This window comes from Cyanistes caeruleus, chromosome 2 (genome assembly GCF_971803275.1).
Source record: "Cyanistes caeruleus chromosome 2, bCyaCae1.hap1.1, whole genome shotgun sequence".
Classification (NCBI taxonomy): Eukaryota; Metazoa; Chordata; class Aves; order Passeriformes; family Paridae; genus Cyanistes; species Cyanistes caeruleus.
In genome coordinates, this window is record NC_141702.1 from 10,253,537 (window position 1) to 10,277,681 (window position 24,145).

Genomic DNA, 24,145 nt, shown 5'->3' on the forward strand with positions numbered 1-24,145 from the left:
CCCCTGTGAAATTTGTTACCAGCTAATGAGAACTGCTGTTAGGTTGTGTGTGGGTGGATTTTTTTGGTCGTTGTTTTTTTGCTTTTAATGTATAAGTGTATGTTTTCATCCATCTTGGAAAAAAGGTACAAATTGTCATCTACACCAATGCTTGCTGCTCTAATTTTGCAACTCTTTGGGTTTCGTAACAGAGCCATTGTTTGTCACAATGACCAAAACGCACGTGATCGCGGCTTCCAGACAAGCGTTTTATGTCTGGCAGTATCGGGTGGCCAAGAAGCTCACAGCCATGGAAATCAATCAGCTGGCACGGACCAGGAAAGAAGGCAGGGAAAGGTTTGTCTTCAGGCTTTGTCAATTTTCTTCCTCTGCTCTGGTTTCGTTGATGAGGTGGATTCTGCCATGTCTAAAATGCAAACCCTTGTCTTCTCATTTTTCTAATCAGGTTTGTTGACTTGTAGGCCTGTAAGATGAAATACTAGTTTTGTATAAAAACTGTGTGTTTATTATCCAGATCCCTCAGACATTTTTGGAGTGGCTCCTGTTCAGTGTCTCCATTTGCTTGCTGCATATTTTCCTTATGGAGCTGTGTGTCTTGATGCCCTTTTACCCCTCTCCTGTTTCTCCTCCATGCTCCTAGTTTCCAGGCAGCTCTATTCCCTCTGATAATTTTAACTGCTTCTTGTCTGTCATTGCCTGTAAGAACATAGTCTGTCCAGCTGGCTCTTCTCTAATACACTTGTGTCTGGTTGTGGCTTTGACAACTAATCCTGTATGGACTTTTATCCTCTCAAACTAAACAAGCCAAAGTCAACATCGTTTTGCTTCCAAAATATTTCCTTTCCAGGTGGAATTTGTGGTATTAACTTTTCTGTCACCTTCACGAAGCTTGCAACTTTGTTATGGTTTTCTTTTTAGTTATATTGTGTGTTCTTCTATATAATCTCTGCACTGTATTATCTTTCTATAAACCTACCATCTCCTGTCACTATATATCCCTAATAATAAATAATTATTTGTACATGATGTAATAACTTACATTGCTGTAGGACCTGGATGTCCTAGCCTTGGACAAGATTATAAATCGATAAAAATACAGAAAAATATAAATAGTTGTAATTCAGCATTAATGATGATTTTAACATTCTAAAATCTTTCCTAATGCTACTTTTTTAAGGCAAAAGATAAGTTATAAGTGATGGATAATACAGTAATAAATACGTTTTTGTGTATGTGAAGGTGAAACTCTTAATAATTATGGAGAAGAGCCTGGGGAAATATGGGAGTGCATGTTCAAAAAGGACAACTGAGTGGTTGATGGTTTTCACCTGCAGGACACTTAACTGTAACAGCAGGAACTTACTGTTACAGGATGAAAGTTTACAGATCATAGGGGAATATAGCATCAGGGGCTGTGAAAGTGAAAGCAACTGCAATACCTTTATATGAATACAAAGCAGGTTTATCAAAAGGGTGCTTTCGAACATAAGAACAGGCATAGCTTTTATTCTCATCTCCACTTCCAATGGTTTTCTTCTCCAAGGATCAAACACACCAATTATCCTTTCTTTGGACTCACTTTTTCTTCTAACTTTCCTTCTCTACAGGATCTATCATATTGATGACACCTCTTCAGGGTCTGGAAATGGACACCTTGATTACAGCAGAGCTTTTGAAGTGAGTGATGTTTTGAACTAGTTTATTGTGGTGTCACTGGTAGCTTGAAAGAGCAGTAATTAGTTATTTATTTTATAGATTTTCATTAGTAGAAGTGGTTGTACTTAGAAATTTCTTTCACTTCTGCCTTTTGTACGTAAGTTCTGTTCCTCCCCTCTGGTTTGTGCTATTACTGTGTCATTATGTATTACTAGAAATATACAGCAAACTATAGGGAGCATGGAATAAGTATATTCTGGATGTGTACAGTATGTAGACACTTGCTGTTTTCCTGGTCAGAAGCAGCTCCCCTTCAACAAAATATAACTTTGTTGAAACTCAATAACCCTTGTGATCTTTTCTAGTATTTTTAGCCATTTTCACTTCATCTGTGTGTGCAAGTGCTGGCTGTCCTCACTAATATACCATTAATTAATTAATTAACAGACTTCACAAGTCAAGGATTGTTGCTTTCTTGTGTTTTCTGTTAAATGCCTGGTACATTTTGGGTTTCTTATTTTTCTGGAGGGAGGGACAGGACAAGAAGGGAAGCTGCTAATATTATTGTTATAATTCCCTGAGCAAAGGCTAGTGATACTGATAAACGTTCACAGACTGTATGCTGACGAGGTTTGATAGCCCCTTTTCATGTGGATACTTAGCAACACTCTTGTTTATTTAAATGACCTTCTTTCTTTAGTAGGGCATTCTTACCTTTGCAGTAAAACTGGTACTGATACCACTTGTTAACTTTCAGGGAACAAGAGACCCGATTTGTGCAATAACAGCATCTGATAAGATACTACTTGTGGTAAGCTACATGATTAACACAACTCCTAATTGCCTCTTGTGCCTGTAGACATAAGATTCTTCTGTGTTCATAAACAGTTGTAATTTCAAAGCATTTCTGAATTTAGAATTAACACAGACAAAATCTCTTTATAAACTTCCTTAAAGATAACTTTAACAATTTCTTCTGTTAACCTGGATTCTTTCTTTAGGAGGGATAGTTCACTAAGTACTTAGAATTTAATTACAGACTAGTTGTCTGAGTTAATACCTACACATAGGATTTTATAAAGTCTAGGTCAGGACTTAATTCTGTAATCTGAATCCTGAGAAGTCTCTTTGAGACAGTATGTTCTAGACAAAGATTTACAATATTTGTTTACATATTAATGGTATGGTGCATGGTACTGTACTATATACAGATGAATACATTTATGGATTATACAGATGTGAGGCATTGAATCATGCCAAAGAGCTGGTGCATTTTTTTTGTTCCAAGCTGGAAAGTCATCTCATTAGACGAACAAATTTGCATGTGGGCTTTAAAGCAAACTAAACAGAACAGAGAGAAAGAACAGTATTTCTTCCTGTTATCCACATTCCAGGAAAGATCTCAATTTTTTCTCATATTCTGATTCCAGTGTGGATTATTGTTTGTTTTTTTATTATATCTTTTGACTGGATTTTACAAAATCAGAGGGTGATGGGAGAAAGCAGGAACAAAAGTGTGATGGTTAATAGGTGGCTATGGGATTGTTGCTGCTTGAAGAATAAGAAAATTAATTTAATTAAGATAATACTTAATCTGTGACTTTTGTTTAAAGGAAAGGAATGAGAGGAAATGCCTTTGAGAAATCTGGATAAATGTGCTGAAGCTGAATGCATATGATAGTGGTTCAATTTTCTAACACTTCTGAACTAATCTGTTTTTTAGTCTATAGAATATACTTATCTGAAAAAGTCAAAAATGCTGATTCATGCTGAGGATCTTAAGGACAGCTTTGGGGAAAGAAAAAAGGAAAAGAAGGAATAAAGTTTTCACTCCTTTGGAATTTAATGTTGACTCATTTCCAACATGAGTTGAACAGTAGGCAAACCAAGCTGGATATGTTGTTCACTTTACAGAAACACCACAAGAAAATAGTGGCAGTGATTATTTCAGTTCAGAGATGTCACTTCTTTCAGCCTGATGGCATCTTAACACAGGCAATGGGTATTTCATTCAGCACAATAAAGATAAACCACACAGGTGCTTAGGTTTGTTTCCTGTTACTCAAACCTGTGAATAACCAGTGCATTTTATGGCATTTCCTTTTAAATCTAGCTCTGGTCTTGCAGTAACTGTTGAGACTTGTTGGGATGCAGACAGCCCCACATGAGCAGAGTTGTCCTGCTTTCAGACCTGGATTGTGCTGCCATGTGGAATTCTTAGAGGGAATTTACCAGTGTGGGACAAGGATCTTTTCACACCTCTCCTGTTTCATTATGTAGACTGTGGCTGGAGGTTCATGGCTCCTGAAATTCTGTGGGCTAGATGTGGACAGTAACTGTTTGTTTTAACATCCTCCATTTAAGTAGATTTGCCAATTGTAGCATTTTAAACTGTCTTGTTTAAATACCAGAATTCAGAACTTTTAGGGTGATGATTCCCTCTTTTCACTCATGCTGTCACTTGTCCCAAAGCTCTTTTGTCTAAAACAGCATATAAATAAGACCATTTTAAAGGGTTTACTGGTGGACAAATTCTGTCACTAAGGCAGCATTGCTTTCCTCTAGGGTAGAGAATCTGGCACTATTCAGAGGTACAGCCTCCCTAGTGTGGCTGTGGTGCAGAGCTACACCCTGGACTGTCGTGCCTATCAGCTGTCTTTGAACTGCAATGCCAGGTAAATTACAGATCTGCTTCTAACACTGATATCAAATTTCAAAATGAAGCACTAAAATCTGTGAAAATACTAACTCTGTGAAATCTATAATTCTGTAATAATTGTGTACTAGCTTTAGTATAAACCATGAATTAATTTTACTTGTTATTATAGGTTGCTTAACCATTTATTTATTACTAATTATTTTCATCTGGACAATCATTACTCTGAGAGGCTGTTAGTAAAGGTCTCCCATGTTTTACACTGTGTGTACATGAAAATACCTTTGTTTTATTAGATGAATCAAGCACTGATCATGACATGAATTGATAAAATTATGTCATAACCTGAAATTTTACATCTATGACCTCTTTCTATTTCTCTGTCCTTTTAAAGCCTGGAAGCTGTTCATCCCATTTAATTTTCCATTGTTACAGGCTGTAACTAGAGGTGATGTTTCTAGTAAGTCTGGTTCTCCTGAGCTTCATCTATGCCAAATAATGAAGTTGCTTTCTACTTAACAGCTGTTTTTTTTGCAAGAGAATACATGAGAGTATTGGAAAAAAAGGCAAAAATACACAAGAACTTGCAGGGCTACAATAATTGTAATCACTTCAAAATAACTTTATAATTTCACACAAAATTCATAATACGTGTGTAGAGATCTCTTGCCTCTTCAGGTATAGCCAAAATATAGATTGCTTTGCTTGAAATGCAGCGTGATCTAGTCAGAGTTATATTAATTTTGTTTGAACCCAAGACATTTTCTTCCTAAATGACTAAATGACTTTGTTCTGGGAAATGAGCTCAAATCCATAAGCATTTTGAGGTTAATTTTCTAAATTACATTTGAAATTTTAAAAGGGATTAAGGCTGTCTACCTGTCAACACTTAGAAATGCTTTTAAAGTGGCCTTGTAGTAAATACAGGTTACTATGATTGACTGAAGTCCTATGCAACTGTAAATTTTCAAATGTAGCCTTTTAAAAACTTTTTTCCCATAATTGAAACAACTTGAAAGATTAATTGGATTATACTTAATATTGCCTTGAAAAAAAGTGAAGGTTTTTCTACCCTTTGTAGAAAAGCAAGAAATCCCATTTTAGGAATTAGCAGTCTGCATCAACACACCGACTTTTTAATGTCAATCTGTTTCACTGCCTCCTAGTAAATAAGGAAAACCCTTTCTGTTTAGTTGTTAATTTGAGTCTTTGTCAAGAAAAGTTTGGTGAGGGACAGACCTGAAATTTATTCAGCTTGATATCTGATGTATCTTCAAAATGCTGGATATAAAATGGACATATTTCAGAACTTTGCAGGGCCAGATCCTGTGTGAGCAGATGAAGAACATCCTTCCATGTGTCTGCTCTCTGCTGTGCAGATAAATGAAAATCATACGGATTGTGCTGGTTCTGGCACATGACAGCCTCTCATGGAATCTGTAGAATTATACTGTGCCAGGTTAGAGAACTATTTCAGATTTACAGCCTGGAGTAGTGTCATTTAGCTGCTTTATTTTTCTCTGTTTTTCTGTAGTCGTCTTGCTATCATAGACCTTTCAGGGGTCCTGACTTTCCTCGACCTGGACACGCGGGCTGCAGACAGCACGGGACAGCAGGAGGCAGGCGAGCAGCTGAAACTGGAACGCAAAGACGTCTGGGATATGAAATGGGCCAAGGACAACCCGGATTTGTTTGCAATGATGGAGAAAACAAGAATGTATGTTTTCAGAAACTTGGATCCAGAGGTAAATATCAACATATATCAACTACTCTTTTTAAAAAGTTCACTCTTAAATTAGCGACTCTTGAATAGTATCATTCTTGTGTTTACCATTCAGTTCTGCAAGTGTTTGTTTATATAAACTTGCTTCAGGAAACCTCAAAATTTTATCAAATCTCATGTGGAAATGTTGTTTTGGGCCAAATAGGTAAAATGAATGGTCTGTCCTAGAGACATAAAAATGGTGTCATATTTTTCTTAAATGTATGAGATTTTCAGGAGTGTATTTTTTTGTATGCTTTAGAATACATCAATGCAATTTTAGTAGAGATACTTGTAAAACAGTTCAGTTGAATCTGTTATTACCTGTGTCGAAGTGTTATTGCCACTAGCCGTGGCAGGTGTTATTCTGTCTCTTTCTCATGATTTAATTGCAGAAAACATGAGGATTTTTAATGATGTTTGTGTTTACAGAATTGTCAATAATGTTAATGAATGTAGTATCTGTTTCTTGTTTGGAAGTGTAAGTATATCCTAGTTCGGAGAAGAATGTATCTATATGTATACTTAACGGATTTATTAGGATATAGTCAGACAGAATACAAGTTCATTCCTTTATAACTTATTTAACTTTAAGGAACCTATACAAACATCTGGATATATTTGCAACTTTGAAGATTTAGAGATCAAGTCTGTTCTTCTGGATGAAATATTAAAGGTAAGTATAATTAATTTTATTTTGTAGGAAAAGTTGGTGTCTGTCTTAATGATAGATATCTGTATTGTTGGGTGAAAATAAAAGTCACCAGGAATAAAAATGTTTCTTTGTCCATCATGTTAGAATCCTGAACATCCTAACAAAGATTACGTCATCAATTTTGAGATTCGCTCGTTACGAGACAGTCGAGCATTGATTGAAAAAGTTGGCATTGAGGAATCTTCCCAATTCATAGAAGATAATCCACATCCCAGACTTTGGTAAAATCTCCTATAAGCCAAATTTGTTTAAATTTTTCTTCTTTTCTATTCTTTTCTTTTTCAGACAGATCTAGTATGAAAAACCTCAAATTAAAACCAGCCAAATCAGTATATATTTTACACACAATCATTTAAGATTTAATGAATATTGGAGTACCTAGAATGTCAGGCATGTGCTGTATCATGATAGTGGGTCTAAGATAGGGTCTAAGCTCAGGACACCTTTTTGCTCTGTGCTAATGGGCCCCAAAACAGTGTTCATTGTGTTTTGGAGGGAATGAAAAGCTGACAGAAAGATAACCAAGTTGGTTAAATTAAAATTAAAATTTATATATTGGATATTGAACATTAATGAGCTTAAAATCCGGTAAAGGGAACACATCAGACTGATGGTAGGATAAGAGTAGTTTGAGTAACCTTGTAGCATTTGGACAGGCCATAGACAGAAATGAGAAGGGCTGGGTGTGCTGTGTTGCCATGCAGCATCTCAGAAGTAATCTGAGAAATGGAGATAGTGACATGCTTAAACTAAACAAGGCTCAGCTATTAAACTAAAGTTGAAAAGTTTGCAGAGCAAATGTGTGAGAGTAAACCTGTAAAAATAGGAGTGCTGGAAATCTGTTTAATATCCCAGCTTGTAAGGGCTGGAAGAGTAAAGGCCTCAGTAGATAATTTAATGAAAAGTCAGTGCAGAACCTAGAACTTCACTGACAAATTCCTTGATGAAGGAGACCAATTCTCTTTAACTCTCTGGAGACTGTTTACTTATCTGTACCCTTCTTTAGTAATTTTGCCTCTGTTTTGAAGCTAAATAGTTTCTTGCAGCATTGGATGCTTAGCTTGCATCAATGGGGTTGGAGAGTTCACTGTTCATTATGATGGTTCAGAGATTAATTTAGAGTTGCTGAAAGACTGGACAAGACACTTTGCTTTAAAAGCTTGTACCAAAAAACCATTCTTTTCTATCTACTTGTGCCTTTGTCTCCAGAATATTAATTTTGAAAAACAGGATTTGCTAGTTGAAATTGAATTCTGAAAGTTTCTGTAATACTATAATTTTATTAGCTTGAGTGTGTAGGATAAAATGCTAGTGTTTTGAGTCTTCATTTTCATAAATGTCTTGAACTAGCTGAAGATTTTTTTGAGTTTTGAAACTTTTTAAGCTTTTTTTGCTAGTACCATCTGTTCACTTAATATAAAATGACTATTAGTTGTGCAAGTCTGTGTCTCAGTAAAAGTTCTATATCACAAAATCACAAAATACATGTCAAATTCTGTTCACCTTGCTCCAAAATTGCCATGAATTTTATTTTTATTATGAGAGAAAACATATCACATATTTATGAAGAAGAGATGGATCAGAAGTGCTGGATATAAAGCCAAGATATCGCAGATCAGAACAAAACAGTGACCTTACCTCTGGAATGCAACAAACATGGTGATGTGTAGCAGATAAGTGGTTTCTCTGATGTCAGTGATGAGCACTTGAGTTTAGGTGATACCAACATTCTCAAATTGATTCAAAAATACAGAGCTGATACTGCCTAAGCATGGCTTGAGTCACTGAATACAGCAGTAATATTAGTGGTTTTTTCAGTGCCTTACTGCACTGAGTTTGTTTCACAATGTCAGTCAGCCAGTCTAAATTTTAAATAGCCTTATTTTTGCAGAAAATTCTAGAGCTCATTCAAGCACCTGATGCTTGAATTCCCTGTTTGCAGAACTAACCAATGGAGCAGTACCAGTTACAAGGTTCCCCAAAGGTTTTCCCTGCTCTCCCAGACTGCTGTCCTAACAGGACCAGGAACATCCAGATGCATCAGAAGGATAATTTATTTATCATGGCCAATGTAGCTGGAGGCATTTAGACTGAGACTGCTATCAAGGCTTAAAATTTCAACAAATGAATAGGGAGAAATAAATAAATAAGTGGAACTGCACTGAGACCAACAACACATTTCACATAAATGTAACGGTCAAATCTTGCCCATTCTTCCCAAGCAAGTGTCCATCTGAACAGCTAAACAAAAGAATATTAGCAATTATTTGAACATCTCTCCCTAACCAAGTACCAGACAGATCACAGAATGTGTTAGGAATAAACTCATGACTGTATTAATATTAGCTAGTAAACAATAAATTACAACAACTCTTAAGTCTTCTTTAAATAATTACTAGAAAAATGTATCCTGATTTAATTTATTCTATAGCTGCTTTTCCATCTGCTATGTTTGTTTTTCACACAGGCGACTCCTGGCTGAAGCTGCTCTTCAGAAGCTGGATCTGCAGACGGCTGAACAAGCTTTTGTGCGTTGCAAAGATTATCAAGGCATTAAGTTTGTGAAGCGCCTGGGCAATCTGCAAAGCGAGTCCATGAAACAAGCAGAAGTGGCAGCCTATTTTAGCAGATTTGAAGAAGCTGAAAGAATGTATCTGGATATGGACAGAAGGTAATTGCATGTAAACATCTCAGCAGTAAATACAGAAAAAAAAGTCTGTGGAAAATAAAGCATTACTTAACCAGGAATGGCTGTTTTCTCTGGAGAGTCTTTACCAGTTTCTGCAAAAACATGTAAGAATCAGATGGGGAGAATTTTGGTTTATCCATAGATAACCAGTTCTGTATGTAAAACAGTGCATTCCAAACTGTTTACAAAACCTTGGCTGCTCTAGGTAGTGCTGTGTTTCATAGATTTTTTTTCACAAGTATTTTGTCGGTATTTCAACTGGGATTCCAAAAATACTAACAATCTTAAATAATGTTTAATTTATGTAGTGTTGCTCTGTGCTAGTAGCCAAGTACACATTCTTCTCAATTACATATACAAACAACAGAGTTTTTAATGAACTGTAATCTTTGGAGAGACAGAAGGACTCTGGATGAAACTGTGAAACATTGAAACCAATCAGTGTAATTTTTGCTCAGGAATGAAAGCAAACAAACCAAAATTTTACTATTGCTGGGAATATAAATTAACTCTAATTAGCTAGAGCACTGTCTCTACTGAAAAAGGATAATGCAGCAGCAGCAGTTGTGCAGTGCAGCCTGTAGATGGTGGTCAAACATGGAGAAACATGGATCATTTATGCACATGTGAAGGTTTTAAGCTTTGATTAACAGAACCATGAAAAACAGTAGGGAATAATGGAGAAAAAGGTTAGTTATTATTTCATGCTGTAAGAATGAAAGTAAGTGGGACAGGGTTGCAGGGCAGAGGGATAAGGCAGGAGCTGGGGAGGGATGCCCAATAGCACCTGGTAATGAAAACTTCCTTGCATGTCGTTAATTAGTTGGTGGTGGTTTGGGGATGTGGGCTGCCTCCTAAGCACTTCTGTCACATTGCAACAACCACTTTTAGATGTGGCATATTCCTTTTCACATGGCTGGAGAGAAATTTGGACATAGAATTGCAGAAGTCAAAAACTTACTGTTTTGTTTACTTGTTTCAACTTTCAAAACTAGAAAAATCCTGATAAGGATCTACCATAAATCACAATGAAATAAGTCTGTTTTTCAAATAATATTTTAATGTTTTTGGATAGATGCTCTTACTTAGCTGACTGCATTGACTTTCTAGTGCCTTCCTTAATTTACTTGTAAGTTGAGGGCATTTTTAAAAAGAAGGGCATAGGTATCTCCCATTTATTTTCTATGCACCTGCAGAATTACTTTTATATGAGGTAATATAGAATTATTCTGTTTGGTGGAAAAAAACATGCCAGACAGACACACAGTGAGTCATATGTATGCATGAATAATAAAAAGGAAAAACTACTGCTGAGTCCTTTCTGCTTTATCCAAAATCACCCTGAATCTGGAAGAGAAGTCTCTGAAATCCATTTTATTACATCTCAGCTTTAGCCTCCATTTTTATTTAGCCTCTTATCATATTTGTTGCTTCTTGGTCTTTCCCCTCACCTTCCTTCTGCTTTTAGCCTTTTGCAGCTGCTGCCTTCTCTTGTAGTGGTCAACAGTGAAAGATACAGAACAGTGTAAGAAGGAACCTGAAGTAACATCATCCCAGCTGTCTCACTCATTTAACTCCTCACACAGTAGTGTGGCTGATAAGGAGGTGTATATGTGTGATATAACCTGTGAGCTCTCATGAGTATTTGCTTTAATGGAATGGTGTTTAAATTGTAAACAAGTTATCTGGGATCACTCTGATACCTGCATTGCAGGTTAAGAACACAAAAATACTTCTGGATGCTTTTCTTGAGATGTTGTTATCTATTTAGTTGTGTTTGAGCTCTCCCTGCTGCTTCCTGTTTAGAGATCTTGCCATTGGGCTGCGGATCAAACTGGGTGATTGGTTCCGGGTGCTGCAGCTGCTGAAAACGGGCTCGGGGGACTCGGACGATGCCCTCCTGGAGCAGGCACACAATGCCATTGGAGACTACTTTGCAGACAGGCAGAAATGGTATGGCCTGAAGAGAAACTGCAGTAAGGAACTTACAGAGGAAATGTTTAAACTGATGACAAGACTTAACTTATGAGGAGGGACAGATATCAGGAAGGTCAGGATGCAATACCTTGGATGATTTTGAAATCATGAGATTAAGCTCACACCTTTATGGTTCCATAATATGATAAACAGAGAGCTGTTGATCAGCTACCTAAAGGGTGAAGGGATACAAATCTCTGCTTTGCCAGAAGTCTGTCTGCTTCAAAGGAAGGGAAGAGACGTACTTAAACAGCTAAATTAGACTGGATATAGAAAGTATTAAAAGTATTAAAAAACCAAACTGGACTAAAAGTAGTACAGAATTACTAACCATCAGTGAATTTTCAAAAATGCTTCAAACCACAAATATTTGAGAAGGTCCAGAGTTCTCTGACTGGGATCTGTCTCCAGCTGTTGCCCAAACTGGGCACCCAAGGAGGATTTTAAGGGCAGGGCACACCTGTGATGGTATTTCTCCAGAACGCATTTTGCAGTCAGGTGCTTACTGAACCAGAGGTGATTTCTTCATAGCTAATTACTTGCAGAGAATTTTTTTCATGAACATTTCTTGTTGTCTTCTAAGCCCATGTCTTAGAGTTCCACAGCTCCACAATGTATTGTCATTTTCCAATCTGTATTGTCACAATGCAGCTGAAAACTTGTGATAAGATTTTGAAAGTTGAGTTTTAGATGCTTCAGGTAGTTTTGGAGACTGGTCTTGGTGTTTGCATTTTCAAATACGGAAGCAGAACAGTAAATCCTTTTTCTGGAAGTTTAGCTGTAAGTTGTCCATTGTCTGTCCTCATCTCTGCAGATGTGGGAATATAGCTTTAAGAATTCCTTGACTTCCTAATCTTATCATAGTCAAAGAATCAATATTGCTACACTTTTAATATAATGTGAAATTTAATATGTCTGTGAAAATTAAAATTTTTAGTGCATTTTGGAAAAACAGTGAAATTCTAGCTACGAAAGTTTTTCAAGTAAAATTACCTATTTAAAATAATGTGATTTTAAATTAGAAATGCAAAAGGCTTACGGAATTAAAAACTTCTCTTGTGTTGTACATCAGAAGCCACCACTTTTTTTTGTCTTATTAGGTTAAATGCTGTACAGTACTATGTCCAAGGGCAAAACCAGGAACGTTTAGCTGAATGTTACTACATGCTAGAAGACTACCAAGGACTGGAGAATTTGGCCAACTCACTTCCAGAGAATCATAAATTGCTCCCTGTAAGCAAAATAGCACCTTTACTGTTCATTGTCTTATACCCAACTATTAATTCAAAATTTCCATCTTGAGAGGGTTGAGAATGAGAGAAAGAATGCAGTGTTTGACCTACTCAAGTGCAGTGGTGTTACTGTGGTATTGATCTCTAGTATTACTGTTATTTTTATATTCCCTTTCCCTTATTGTCCCAGTTCCCCAGAAAGACCTGACTGACTCTAAAAGGAGAGAAAGTAGATGGGATAGGGTGTGTAGGATATATAGGTGTACAGGGTATAGGTGTGTTTATGTAGCAGGAAATTACCTACTAAATAGTAGCTAGTTTAAAACTATGCTGTGGTTGACTTAATCCAGAATGCTTGAAAAGTGCAAAACGTGCTCCTTTAATGACTTTTCCAGTAAAATAAGACATAGCATTTTCTTTTAACCTCATTGTAATAGCTTTCTTGAATTTAGATTAGAAGCAGTGTGTGTGACTAGCACACTGTTCTAAAGATTTACAACAATGCTGGTGCCTTCACAGGATCCATGAAGCAAACAACCCATCTCCCACCCTCTCGGACTTAAACTAGCCAAACAGGAGTACTGCTGTTGCTGCACAATGTACTAAAAATGCAGAAGTGAATTTAATACAGTGCTGATGCTTTTTGCAGGATATAGCTTATATGTTTGTGAGAGTGGGGATGTGTGAACAGGCTGTGTCAGCCTTTCTGAAATGTAATCAACCAAAGGATGCCGTGGATACCTGTGTGCATCTCAACCAGGTAAAACAGCAGGAAATTATCTGTAATAATAACAATTTAACAGTGAGATTTCTATCCTAATGCCCAGTGGAATATAAATCCTTGTTAAGTGTCAGATGATTTATCATCGTTTCTGGAAAATTCATACTTAGTGTTTAAGCCAGTTCTCTGAGATTAAGATTAAACCACAGGAGGGGCAGTGCAAAGCTACATGCAAGGGAATGTGGACAGCATGCTCAGCATACAGACATTTGTAACCTCTGTGGAGCTAGGCTGTGCTGCCTCCTGATGGAATGGGAGAAGACTGGAGAAGAGAGAGATGTTCATTCTGGGTATTTTCCACGTCCCCATCCTTCTTTGTATAGATGCAAATGGATTTGTGACTGCTTGAGGATGTAGCTGGAAAACGCTGAGCTGAAAACTGATCTGCATGTTTATAACTAGAGCTGTTTCCTGGTATGACTTAACCTGTGCAACTGTGCAGTCTGTGTCAACACAAGTAAGGGAAAAATGGAGGATGAGGAATTTGATGGATGGAATAGCAAGACTGACTAGGGCTGGCTTTATGTGAACTATCTTAGTTTATGGATCTGAAGAGCTATTAGGTGTGAGATTCAGTTAAGATCTCAGTCCTGACAAACTTTTCATCTGGGGCAAACACAGTAGCCAAACCACTGGAGATGAGGAAAATTCACAGACAAAATGAGGTATATAAAAGAATAAGTAAAGTTACTGTGTGCTTTAAGCTTCTGGGCTAAGGTCCTCTTTCAGACATACTTTTCAGAGTCTGGTTTAAGTAACAGCAGAAGTGTTGAAATACACGTGTCCAGTTATGAGCTGCACTGAAATGATTTTGCATAGCTTTTATGAAAGTAGAAGCAACTGTTTTATATGTGGTTTTGGACAGAGGTCCAGCATTTTTTTCAGTACTGCTGCATCACGTGATTCGCAGTGATGTAAGCATTTGTATTTTCTTGTTTTTTATGTTAATTTTATAGCAGTCTGGTTCAAAATGGTGATGAAATATTGCACACAAACATTGTAGTCTGTTCATGAATACCTGACTTGATCTGAGAGTGTATTTGAAAAAATGAGATTAATAATTGTCTCCTTTAATTTCTAGTGGAATAAAGCGGTGGAGCTGGCTAAAAATCACAATATGAAAGAGATTGGATCCTTGTTAGCCAGATATGCAAGCCATTTACTGGAAAAGAATAAAATCCTTGATGCTATAGAACTCTACCGTAAAGCAAATTATTTCTTTGAAGCTGCTAAGCTCATGTTCAAGGTATCACAGGTTTTATTTTTATGTCAGATGACTGGGGTTTTTGGACTAGCTCTTACTATTTCCATGCTACTTTTATTCTCTTGGGGTTATTTTAGTTTTAACAATGTCAAGGCAATTAAGCAGATGTCATCATACAGGATACTGCAAAGATTAACCCATCTCCCAGAGTTCAGGTATCTCTATCAGTAATAGTTACCCTGGATGGCCTCTGTAGCTAGTGGAGAGGAAACTGGAGACACAAGCTATCTATTTATTTTGAGACTTTCATTTCAGTAGATGAACTCCATGTCATAAAAGGTCCTGATGCCCTGCATTGCCTAGTAAAAGAGTGTGGTAGACTGGCCTGGCATGCAATGTCCACGGTATTTCAGCTATCATGGGAGTTATTTTTAATCTCCTTTTTTTAAAAAGAACAAAACAAAAAAAAACCCACAAAAAACCCCAAAAAACAAAAAACAATGTCAATAACTAGGAGTTAAATTTTGGTATTTCTTCAGTTAGTTCCTTCAATTAGAAATGGCTGTGGTGTGCTTTTAAGATAAAGATGTTGCTTAGATTTGGTTTGGCTGCAGAGATTTCTCTACATAGCTTAAAGTCTTGTAGGAATGACATGCAATTTTTACTGCAAATATTTATAGCATTATATATAATATATGTTACTTTCAAAAGCCATTCTTCTTTTCTGGGAAAACCACCAGACCTTATTGAAAGCTATGTATGTGTTTAAAAATTGCTATTTTTTAGTTTATTTTTGTACTAGATCACTAGACTTATACATGGTTACACTGATTTATCCTTCCTGAGAATCTGGCTTTATATACATGTTAGCTAAATAAATACAGAATAATGTGCATATTTCACTTTGACATTTTCATTTATAGTTCTGTTTTCAGTCTAAATTATTATATTTAAAGGCAGAATAATTTTTGGCATGATTTTCTAGTTTTGTACAATCATGCAATTTTCCAAGAGAATTAAATCCCTTTGTTTTTTTTTTAAGATTGCAGATGAAGAGTCAAAGAAAAGGACGAAGCCTTTGCGAGTTAAAAAGCTTTATGTGCTATCAGCCTTACTTATGGAACAGTGTCATGAACAAATGCAAAATGCACAAAGGGGAAAAGTTAAAGAGAAAAGTTCAGAGGTAGTGTCTTTCTTTCCTCTTTCCCCTTTCTGAATTTTGGTATCTGCTAGCTAGTCAGATTATAGCAAGACATCTTCATGGAAGCCTATAATGGTTTTTAATAACCCTTTTCCCTGCTAAGAACAAAGCTTTCTTTCAAGCAAGTCCCCCATGAAAACATATTGTTTTAAGTATTATTTTAAAACATTTAAATTGTATGTATTAATAGATATTTTTCTTCCTAAGTTTAATGTGTTTTTCTTAATGTTTTCACTATAACAATGAAAACCATACTAAGAAACTCCAGACTTTTTTCCTCCTGCAAGACTCGTGTCAGTTGGAAGTATTGATCCCAAAGGGTGATCTGTGATTTGATTAAGCTGTGTTGCCTGTAATTCAGCAGGGAGATGGCTCCAGATACAGGGGAAGCAAATGGATGAATTTTTTTCTCTGCTCACATGTTCATCTTCATATGCACAAATGAAATAGTTTAAAGAAATTTTTTAAGAGCTTTTTTAAGAGCTTTGGTGTTGAAATGCAGTATTAATCCAAACTATGAACCAGTCTGCAGATGTGCACAAAATCTATTTGTATACACACGTATATGATATTTATCTTTGAAAATCTGTACCATATGTTGTGCCTGTGCTCTGTACAGAAAGCCTGACAATGCTCACTGTAGGTCCATTTGTATTCTTCCCACTTAACATGGACAGTGGTGTAATCATCAAGTATGGAAAAGCTCTTTTCATATATCCTTATTTCCTGCTGTATCTGTTTCATATAAAAATTACTTGTGATACTGGTTTGTTTTCAGAGTGCTTCAGCTTTGGCTGGTTTGCTGGAAGAAGATGTTCTTTCTTCAACAAATCGCTTTGCAGACAATGCCTGGCGAGGAGCTGAGGCTTACCACTTTTTCATACTTGCACAAAAACAGCTTTATAAAGGTTCTGTAGATGCAGCACTGAAAACAGGTAAGAATTCATTTTCAACCCTGTAAAGACAGCACATAACTTCATTTATAGCTGCCACATTTTTCAGTTCTTAATAAGTCCATGGAATTTAAACCAAAACCATGTAATGAATTGAACATGGCTGCAGTCACAATATCTGGAAAGGACTTTGTGAAAGAAAATACAAATATTTCAAATTATTACCTGGTAAATTGGTCAATCTCTGCAGATGTTCTCTCCCTAAATTAAAAGGCCTACCTGAATTTACATCACACCTCCTTATAGAGCTTCACAAAAAATCTGTGGGAATTACAGAAACAAATAGCTCCTTGTACTTTGTCCAAGTAATGAAGATTTCAAATCCTTCTAATATTTTTAAAACCAACCAACTAAAATAAAATGTTTTAAGACACCAATTTCCAAGTGAAATATCCTAGTTTTTTTTTTTTTAGAGCAATGCTTCATAGTCAAGTCAATAAAAAGGCTGTGGTTCATTTTGTCCAATTTTTAGAATTCATACTGTTGTCTAGTAGCAACTATTCCATACAGATGTTTGCACTTCTCAGAAGATGTGTAATAGTTCCTTGGATTTCTTTTTTTCATTTTTTTTAGCTCTTCATTTGCGAGATTATGAAGATATTATCCCTGCAGTTGAAATATATTCCCTTTTGGCACTCTGTGCATGTGCAAACAGAGCATTTGATACGTGTTCAAAAGCCTTTGTTAAATTAGAATCCTTGGAAACTCTTAAGCCAGAGCAGAGGCAACAGTATGAAGACCTTGCTCTAGAGATATTCACAAGATACAGACCAAAGCATAACAAAAAATCTGATCTGGATGATGTTCTTGAGAGGTGGGTTTATTTTTATATGATAGTATAAGAATACTGTCACTTTTTTCTGCTGTTGGTTGCATTTTGGGTTTTAGCAGGATTTGTGTGTGACCAAACTAATTAAGTTCTTTGCTGCTTAAACCAAATATTGGGCAAGAATGAGGCAGGAGTTAGCGAGTTTGGAGGAAGGTAATACAGCACTATGTTGTTTGGGAAAAGAGACACTGACTCCATTCGAGGAATTGGGCATAAAGATGTAACTTCATCTTAATTTGAAATGTAGGTAGACAAAGCACAGGAGTTTTAGGACCTTTGAGATGGTGTCATGTGACATTAGAGTAGGAGTGTTACTGTTTGCATCACCATGGTGAGGTGATCAAAGTATTGACAAGGGACTGTTCAACCTTTATTAGCTAACAGGTCTCCAGTGTTCTGTGAATTACTTAAATCTATTTGGTGCGAAGTTAAAATTAGCATGAATGGCACATTTAAGGGGTCAGTCCTTGGAGTGGCTGTATCCACATGTGTGTTTGACATGCTTCCTGCTAAGAGCATGGAACTTATAAATATGGAAATCAGTTATGAATCAATTTTCTTTTAGCAAACAGGATTTTAACCTGTCTTGATTGATCCTACTGTGCAGCTGTATGGAATCTTAGTAGCAGCTGTAAAGTTGACCCTTCAGGCTTCAGAGGAAGGAGTGTAATAGCAGTGCAGGTGTCTAATCAGGCCTTACCTTTATATGGCCTTCACTGCTTCTTTTCACCCCATCTTTTGGTTCTGCTTCTCCTGATTTGTTGACTTTATGATTCTGGGGGTGGGTATTCTCTGGTGTGAAGATTTTTATACTTGGTTACATGAACAATGAAGTGTTACATGAGCTAATAACTTCTAATCAGCAACTGGCACACCACATTTTTATTCTTTCAGCTTTACTCTTTTTTCTTTTTTTATAGTGAAGATGGTAAACCTCCTGTGTGTGTTGCAACTGGAGCCCCTATCCTGGAGTATCGATTCTGGATGTGCAGTGTGTGTAAGCATTGCATGAAAGCCAAAGAAGCAGGCCATTATAACGCCTGTCCTCTGTGCCACAGCACAGTAAGCTGAGGATAAACTCTGTATCTGCATTTATGACTGCTAAAAACGGCCTCTAAAATGTTGTTTTCTTTTGAAATACAACTCAGGTACTCTATTGTAGCAATTAGTGCTGCTGGTAGAGAAACATTACAAAAACTCCCAAAAGAGAAAACCCACAAGAAAAACCTTTACTGCTTCCATTTATCTGAAGAAATTGCCATGTAAATAGATTCCATTTTTTGCTACACTTTTAAAAAAAGATTGAAGTTCAAAGCATTCTTATTATAGATTGAGCCCAGTTTCAAAACCATGTGACTTGAATGTAGGCTCATATCAACATGTTCTACTCTGAGTAGGCTCCATTTTTTTGTCTAATTCCACAGGAAATTACTGAGTTTTCTCAGAATTCAGAGTTTTTTGAAGGAAGCAATTCCTGAGTTGAAGTAATGTCACAGTAATTTTGATAATATTACCATAGATGTTTTTGTACTACTGGAGTGATGATACCATTAAAAGCATATGTTAGTACTGGTTTCTTTTGCCAAGTGTAGCTAAACCCACCACAGCAATAAAGGGCTTGAAAACACGCAGCAGTCAGTGTGTCAGTTGGGTTGTTGAGCTTGGGTGATGTCATCTTCAACAGGTTAAGGAAACTTCCATGAACTTGATACCTGGAACCTGGCATTTTTCATGCAGCTTGAGAGCAGCCTGCATCTGTTGGAAGATTTCAGGAGCTGAAGTGTCACCTTTGTTACACACAAAGGCCCAAGGAGCGATGTCTCGCTGTCCTACCTTACCGCTGGTTTGGGCCTGTGCTCTGGCAGTGCTGCAGGGCCTTGGTGCAGGGGACGAGCTGTCCCCAGGACCAGCCAGGACTTGGCTGCCTGACAAGAGCCATGAGCTGTGACATTCACATTGTGCCTTAGCACGTTTCTGAGGAGAGCAGAGCGTAGGACCTCTTCTGTGCTCTCACCTAAGCACCTCTCTTATCTTAGGCCAGTAAGGATAAACCCTATCTCCACAGAATCAGAGAGTATAGAATGGCCTGGGTTGGAAGGGACCTTAAAGAACATCTTGTTTTAAGCCCTCTGACAAGGGCTGCAACACCTTCCACTTGACCAGGTAGCACAAAGCCCATCCACCCTGTTCTTGAGTATTTCCAGGGATGGAGCACCCACAGCTTCTATGGGCAACCTATGCCTGAGCCTTAAAGAATTTCTTCCTTATATTTAACCTAACCCTTCCCTCCTTTAGCTTAAAGCCATTCTCCCTTGTCCTATCCCTTTATGCCCTTGCAAACATTCCCTCTCCAGCTCTCTTAGAGCCCCTTTCAGTAGTAGAAGGTGCTCTCACGTCTCCACAAACCCTTCTCCGGGCTGAACCCCAACCCTCCCAGCCTGTCTCCCGAGGGGAGGTGCTCCAGCTCCGATCATCTTGGTGTCCTCTGGCCTCGCTGCACCAGCTCCATGTTGTGCCTGTGCTGCAGCCCCAGATCTGGGCGCTGTACTGCAGCTGCAGGTCTCACGAGCATGGAGCAGCCGGTTATTACAGAGGCTACGGCGGTATTTCAGTATCCCGGTATTTCGGTATTTCAGTACCGAGTGTTCGCGCCCTGCCGTGTGATCAGCTCTGCTCCCCCGCGCCCTCTCTCACGTGGCCGCGCCTCTCCCGCGCCTTCGCGGCGCGCGCCGGCGTGCCCCTGACGTCACGGCGCGCCCGCCCCGCGTGACGTCAGCGCGATGGCGGGGGAGGCGGAGGAGCTGCTGGCGGCGGCGCGGGCGGAGCTGAGGGCGCGGCGGCTCTCGGCGGCCGAGGAGCTCTTCAGCCGCTTCATCGCCCGCAGCCCCGCGGGGTAACGCCGGGGCCGCGCAGCGGGGCGGGCGCTCCGGGCGGGCCCCCGCTAACGCCGCTCCCTCTGTCCCCGCAGTGCCCGCTGCGACCTCGCCGCGGCGCTCAACGATCGCGGGCAGGCGCGGTACCTGAGCGTGGAGTTCGCCGCCGCCGTGCAGGACTTCACGGCCGCCATCGAGTGCCAGCCCGCCTTCGAGGTGCCCTACTACAACCGCGGGCTGGTGCGCTACCGGCTGGGTACGGGCCGGGCCGGGCAGCGCCACACGGGCAGCGCCGGGTCACGGGCGGGACGGGGGCCACGGCTCCGCCACGGGCGCGACACGTCCTCAGCGGCGACAGCAGCTTTAGCTGCCCCGCCTGTGCCTTCTCACACCCCTCTGCTCCTGGCCCAGCCGTTCCAAAGGGTGCTATTCTGTGCAAAGCAGGAGGAAGGGTGTACTTGCGGAAGAATTTGCGCTGGGGCAAAGCAAGTTCCAAACACTACCATTAAATCTGAGATACAGCATCTCCCGAGCAGCTGTAGCTGCGGTGAGCGCAGCCTTCACAACTTCCAGTGGGCTACTGGCCACCTCTGGGGAATTTCCTGTCCCGGTTTTGATGATGCCGTAACAAAATGACAGCGCTTGGCCATGTCGGGGGACTAGAGAATGGAGCCGGGCCGTGGGCACCAGCTGGAAGCTCTGTGCCTGTGTGCCAGCTTTAGGGCAGCCTCATTATTGGTGTGGGCCTTTTGTCTCCTTCTCTTGGGAATAAACTGGCTGAACAGAGCATAAAGTCCATTGGAGATTCTTGCTGTGAAACCCTTTGACTCCCAGTTGAGCCTGTGGGGAATTCAAATGTAGTGGATCCAGGAAGTAGCTGCTGCTTTGTGGGTGTATTAGGAGGTGTTTTTGAGTTGTGAGAGGTTTGTGAGCATGAGCACTTAAAGATAATTTTACTTTTCCTTTTTTTCTTTTTTTGTGACAGGAGACTTTGATGAGGCCATAAAAGATTTCAGGAAAGTATTAGAGTTAAACCCCCAGTTTGAGGATGCTGCATTGAGTCTAAAACAGGCTATTCTTGATAAAGAAGAAAAACAGAAGCGGGGTTATTGAAAATTCAGTGATGCGATTCCCATAAACGTGATTTTTGTCATCGATGGATAAAACCCAAGATCATTTACATCTGTTATGACCTGTGGAAGCACTTCATTCTTAGATAAATAAGTTAAAAATTGGTTATGATTGCAAAAGAAACTGGATTTGGGATTTTTGTTCTTGAGGGAATGTGTAATGTTGATCTCTGTGAGACACATCTACAGATTTTGTACAGAAATACTTTGTAATTCTATAATGAATATTTTGGCCAGATTAATTGACAATAAAAGTGAAAATGTACTTTTTATCTCATGATTGTCTGCAGAGTTTACTGTAGAAAATATTCACAGGAGGAATTGTGGCTTTCTCTTATTAGAGATCAATTTCCTGAAAGATACAGTGTGAAATCCATCTGGTGGAGCTGCCTGTGAAGTCCCAGGCAGCATCATTTCTCACATGGTAGGAGGGACCATTACTGAAGTCTAAATTGTCAGCAAGTTTATAGCAAGTTCTAATGAAAAAAATACTGTCTGATTGCTCAGATGAGCATTAGGATTTTGTCTTTTAAATAAAATTATGCCAGTGACATTTCTGCTTACGGTGAGCTCCTCCATGAATGATCCCAGAGTCTGCACAAGCAGGAGACTCACTGAAGAGAGTGAGGTTGTTTGGGTGAGTCATGAGATCAGACTGGGGCCTCTGGATATCCTTCCCAGCAGCCTCACCAAGATCACTTTCAGTGGGGATGAAACTGCAACATCCACAGTGAGCAGATTTGGAAAAGGGCTGAGAAAATGCTGCATTTATTGCTCGTGCTCTTGACACTTGACTGTAGCCATTTGAAATTACAGAAATATGATACATAATACCAGTTTGTGACCATTCACAGTTTGAGAAATAGGCAATGACCATTTTTCCCCTTCAGAAGTCTTAATTTTGGACTTGATATATTATGCACATGCTTTGCTACCACGTATCTTGGTATTCTGTCTCTAAAACAACACAGATTTTTCAATGACTTGACATGCTTCATGCCACCTCAGTCTTAAAATGAGAAATCCTACCAACTCTTGACTGATGGTGAGAAGATGAGCTAAAACTAAACATGTTCCTGACTGACCATGCTGAGACAATTAAAAAAGCAGTAATGAACAGTTGAATGTGACTTATGAAGTTTTACTGCGAGATCGCAGATGTGATTCTGCACAGAGCACTTAAAATGACAGGATATAGATCAACATATTAACAGTGAGTAAGTATTTTAGAAAACAAAGATGCTAGAGATAATATTCCAGCTTGTGTTGTTTTGTGAATGTTGCTTAATTACTTCTCATGCAGTTGTTGGCACAGAAATACTGCACAGGGCTGGGAGCAGTTGCCAGTTCTCCACAGTATTTCCTTGTCTCTCCTGTGAAAGGATGAACTGTCATCATGCATTTCAGCATAATCTGGAATTCTTTCAAGATAATTTTGGCCAGTAGGGTTTTCACATTTTCCCCTTTCACATGCACACGAGTCATTTAGTTCTCTGGCTTTCAGGTTTTCAGGCTGAAATTATTAAATAGCCCTGCTGGCTTCAGCTGGAGTAGAGTTAGTTTTCTTCACAGTGACTGGTATGGGGCTGTGTTTTGGATTTGTGCTGAGCACAGGGTTGATAACACAGAGATGTTTTTGTTATTGCTGAGCAGGGCTTGCACAGAGCCAAGGCCTTTTCTGATTTTTGTACTGCCAGGCTGGGGAGGAAGCTGGGGATGCCTGGGAGGGTGGGAGGAGACACAGCTGTGACAGGTGACCCAAACTGACCAAGGGGATAGTCCACACCTTAGGGCATAATGCTCAGTATATAAAAAAACCCAAAACTTGAAGAGGAGGATGTATTTAGTAACTCCCCTTGTCCTGCAAAGTTTCCTGTTATAAAAGTGTAAGAATTAAAAGCCTAATGGAGAGTAATAAGATTCTTTTATGTAATGTTTTGTGAAATTCAGGCAACCTCTCAGGCTGTGAAAGGAGGAGGGTTGTGTGCTTTGGATGCCTTTCAAGGTGAGGTCCTGTAGCTTTTTACCTTCACTGGGCTTTAGGGGTTGTCTCTGCATGAGAATTCCACACCTCTGTGTTGCTCCTGGGTCAGTCCTGCCCTTTCCACTGCCCTTGTCAAAATCATAGGTTTGCACCAGTAAGTCAAACAGATGTTTGCTGCTAAGGCACTGTGACTCTCTTTACTCTGGCCAGAAATACTTCATACATGAATAATTCTCAGCTGCTTTCCCAAGGTTTCCTACCTATAAACCTACTGTCCCAAGCCTTGACTTTCCTTCCACAGCTGTCACTGGCAGACCCTCTGTTTGGCTTGTTCCCTGTAGCCAGGGTTAATTTGGCAATGAGTAACTGTTCTCACCTGATGATTTACCTCTAAACTTATGAAAAATTCCATAATGCGTTAGAGAATGTCAAAGAATAACATCGCTGCCTTACAGAACAAGGCAGAGTAACATCATCACCCTGTGCTTTTCCTTAGGACTCCA

General features: G+C 39.0%; 2 protein-coding genes across 3 annotated transcripts in view; both read left to right on the plus strand.

Moving 5' to 3' along the window:
• The window catches only part of WDR35 (WD repeat domain 35), a 42,282-nt gene extending 23,000 nt beyond the window's left edge, over positions 1 to 19,282 (plus strand). For both annotated transcript variants that reach the window (XM_086875769.1, XM_086875768.1), the window contains 16 exons: positions 192 to 336; positions 1,608 to 1,677; positions 2,414 to 2,467; positions 4,222 to 4,331; positions 5,847 to 6,057; positions 6,670 to 6,750; positions 6,874 to 7,010; positions 9,257 to 9,460; positions 11,285 to 11,431; positions 12,556 to 12,688; positions 13,337 to 13,447; positions 14,550 to 14,714; positions 15,715 to 15,855; positions 16,652 to 16,808; positions 17,400 to 17,640; positions 18,576 to 19,282. In XM_086875769.1, the coding sequence (XP_086731895.1) occupies positions 192 to 336; positions 1,608 to 1,677; positions 2,414 to 2,467; positions 4,222 to 4,331; positions 5,847 to 6,057; positions 6,670 to 6,750; positions 6,874 to 7,010; positions 9,257 to 9,460; positions 11,285 to 11,431; positions 12,556 to 12,688; positions 13,337 to 13,447; positions 14,550 to 14,714; positions 15,715 to 15,855; positions 16,652 to 16,808; positions 17,400 to 17,640; positions 18,576 to 18,726 (2,258 nt within the window). In that variant the 3' untranslated portion in view covers positions 18,727 to 19,282. The remainder of the gene's footprint in view (positions 1 to 191; positions 337 to 1,607; positions 1,678 to 2,413; positions 2,468 to 4,221; positions 4,332 to 5,846; positions 6,058 to 6,669; positions 6,751 to 6,873; positions 7,011 to 9,256; positions 9,461 to 11,284; positions 11,432 to 12,555; positions 12,689 to 13,336; positions 13,448 to 14,549; positions 14,715 to 15,714; positions 15,856 to 16,651; positions 16,809 to 17,399; positions 17,641 to 18,575) is intronic.
• A 1,121-nt stretch (positions 19,283 to 20,403) lies between these two features.
• Positions 20,404 to 21,935, plus strand: TTC32 (tetratricopeptide repeat domain 32). Its single transcript, XM_086875772.1, has 3 exons — positions 20,404 to 20,548; positions 20,624 to 20,784; positions 21,514 to 21,935. Exons 1-3 carry the CDS (start codon positions 20,436 to 20,438, stop codon positions 21,639 to 21,641), a joined length of 402 nt encoding a protein of 133 aa, XP_086731898.1. The 5' UTR covers positions 20,404 to 20,435; the 3' UTR covers positions 21,642 to 21,935.
• Positions 21,936 to 24,145: the final 2,210 nt, after the last annotated feature.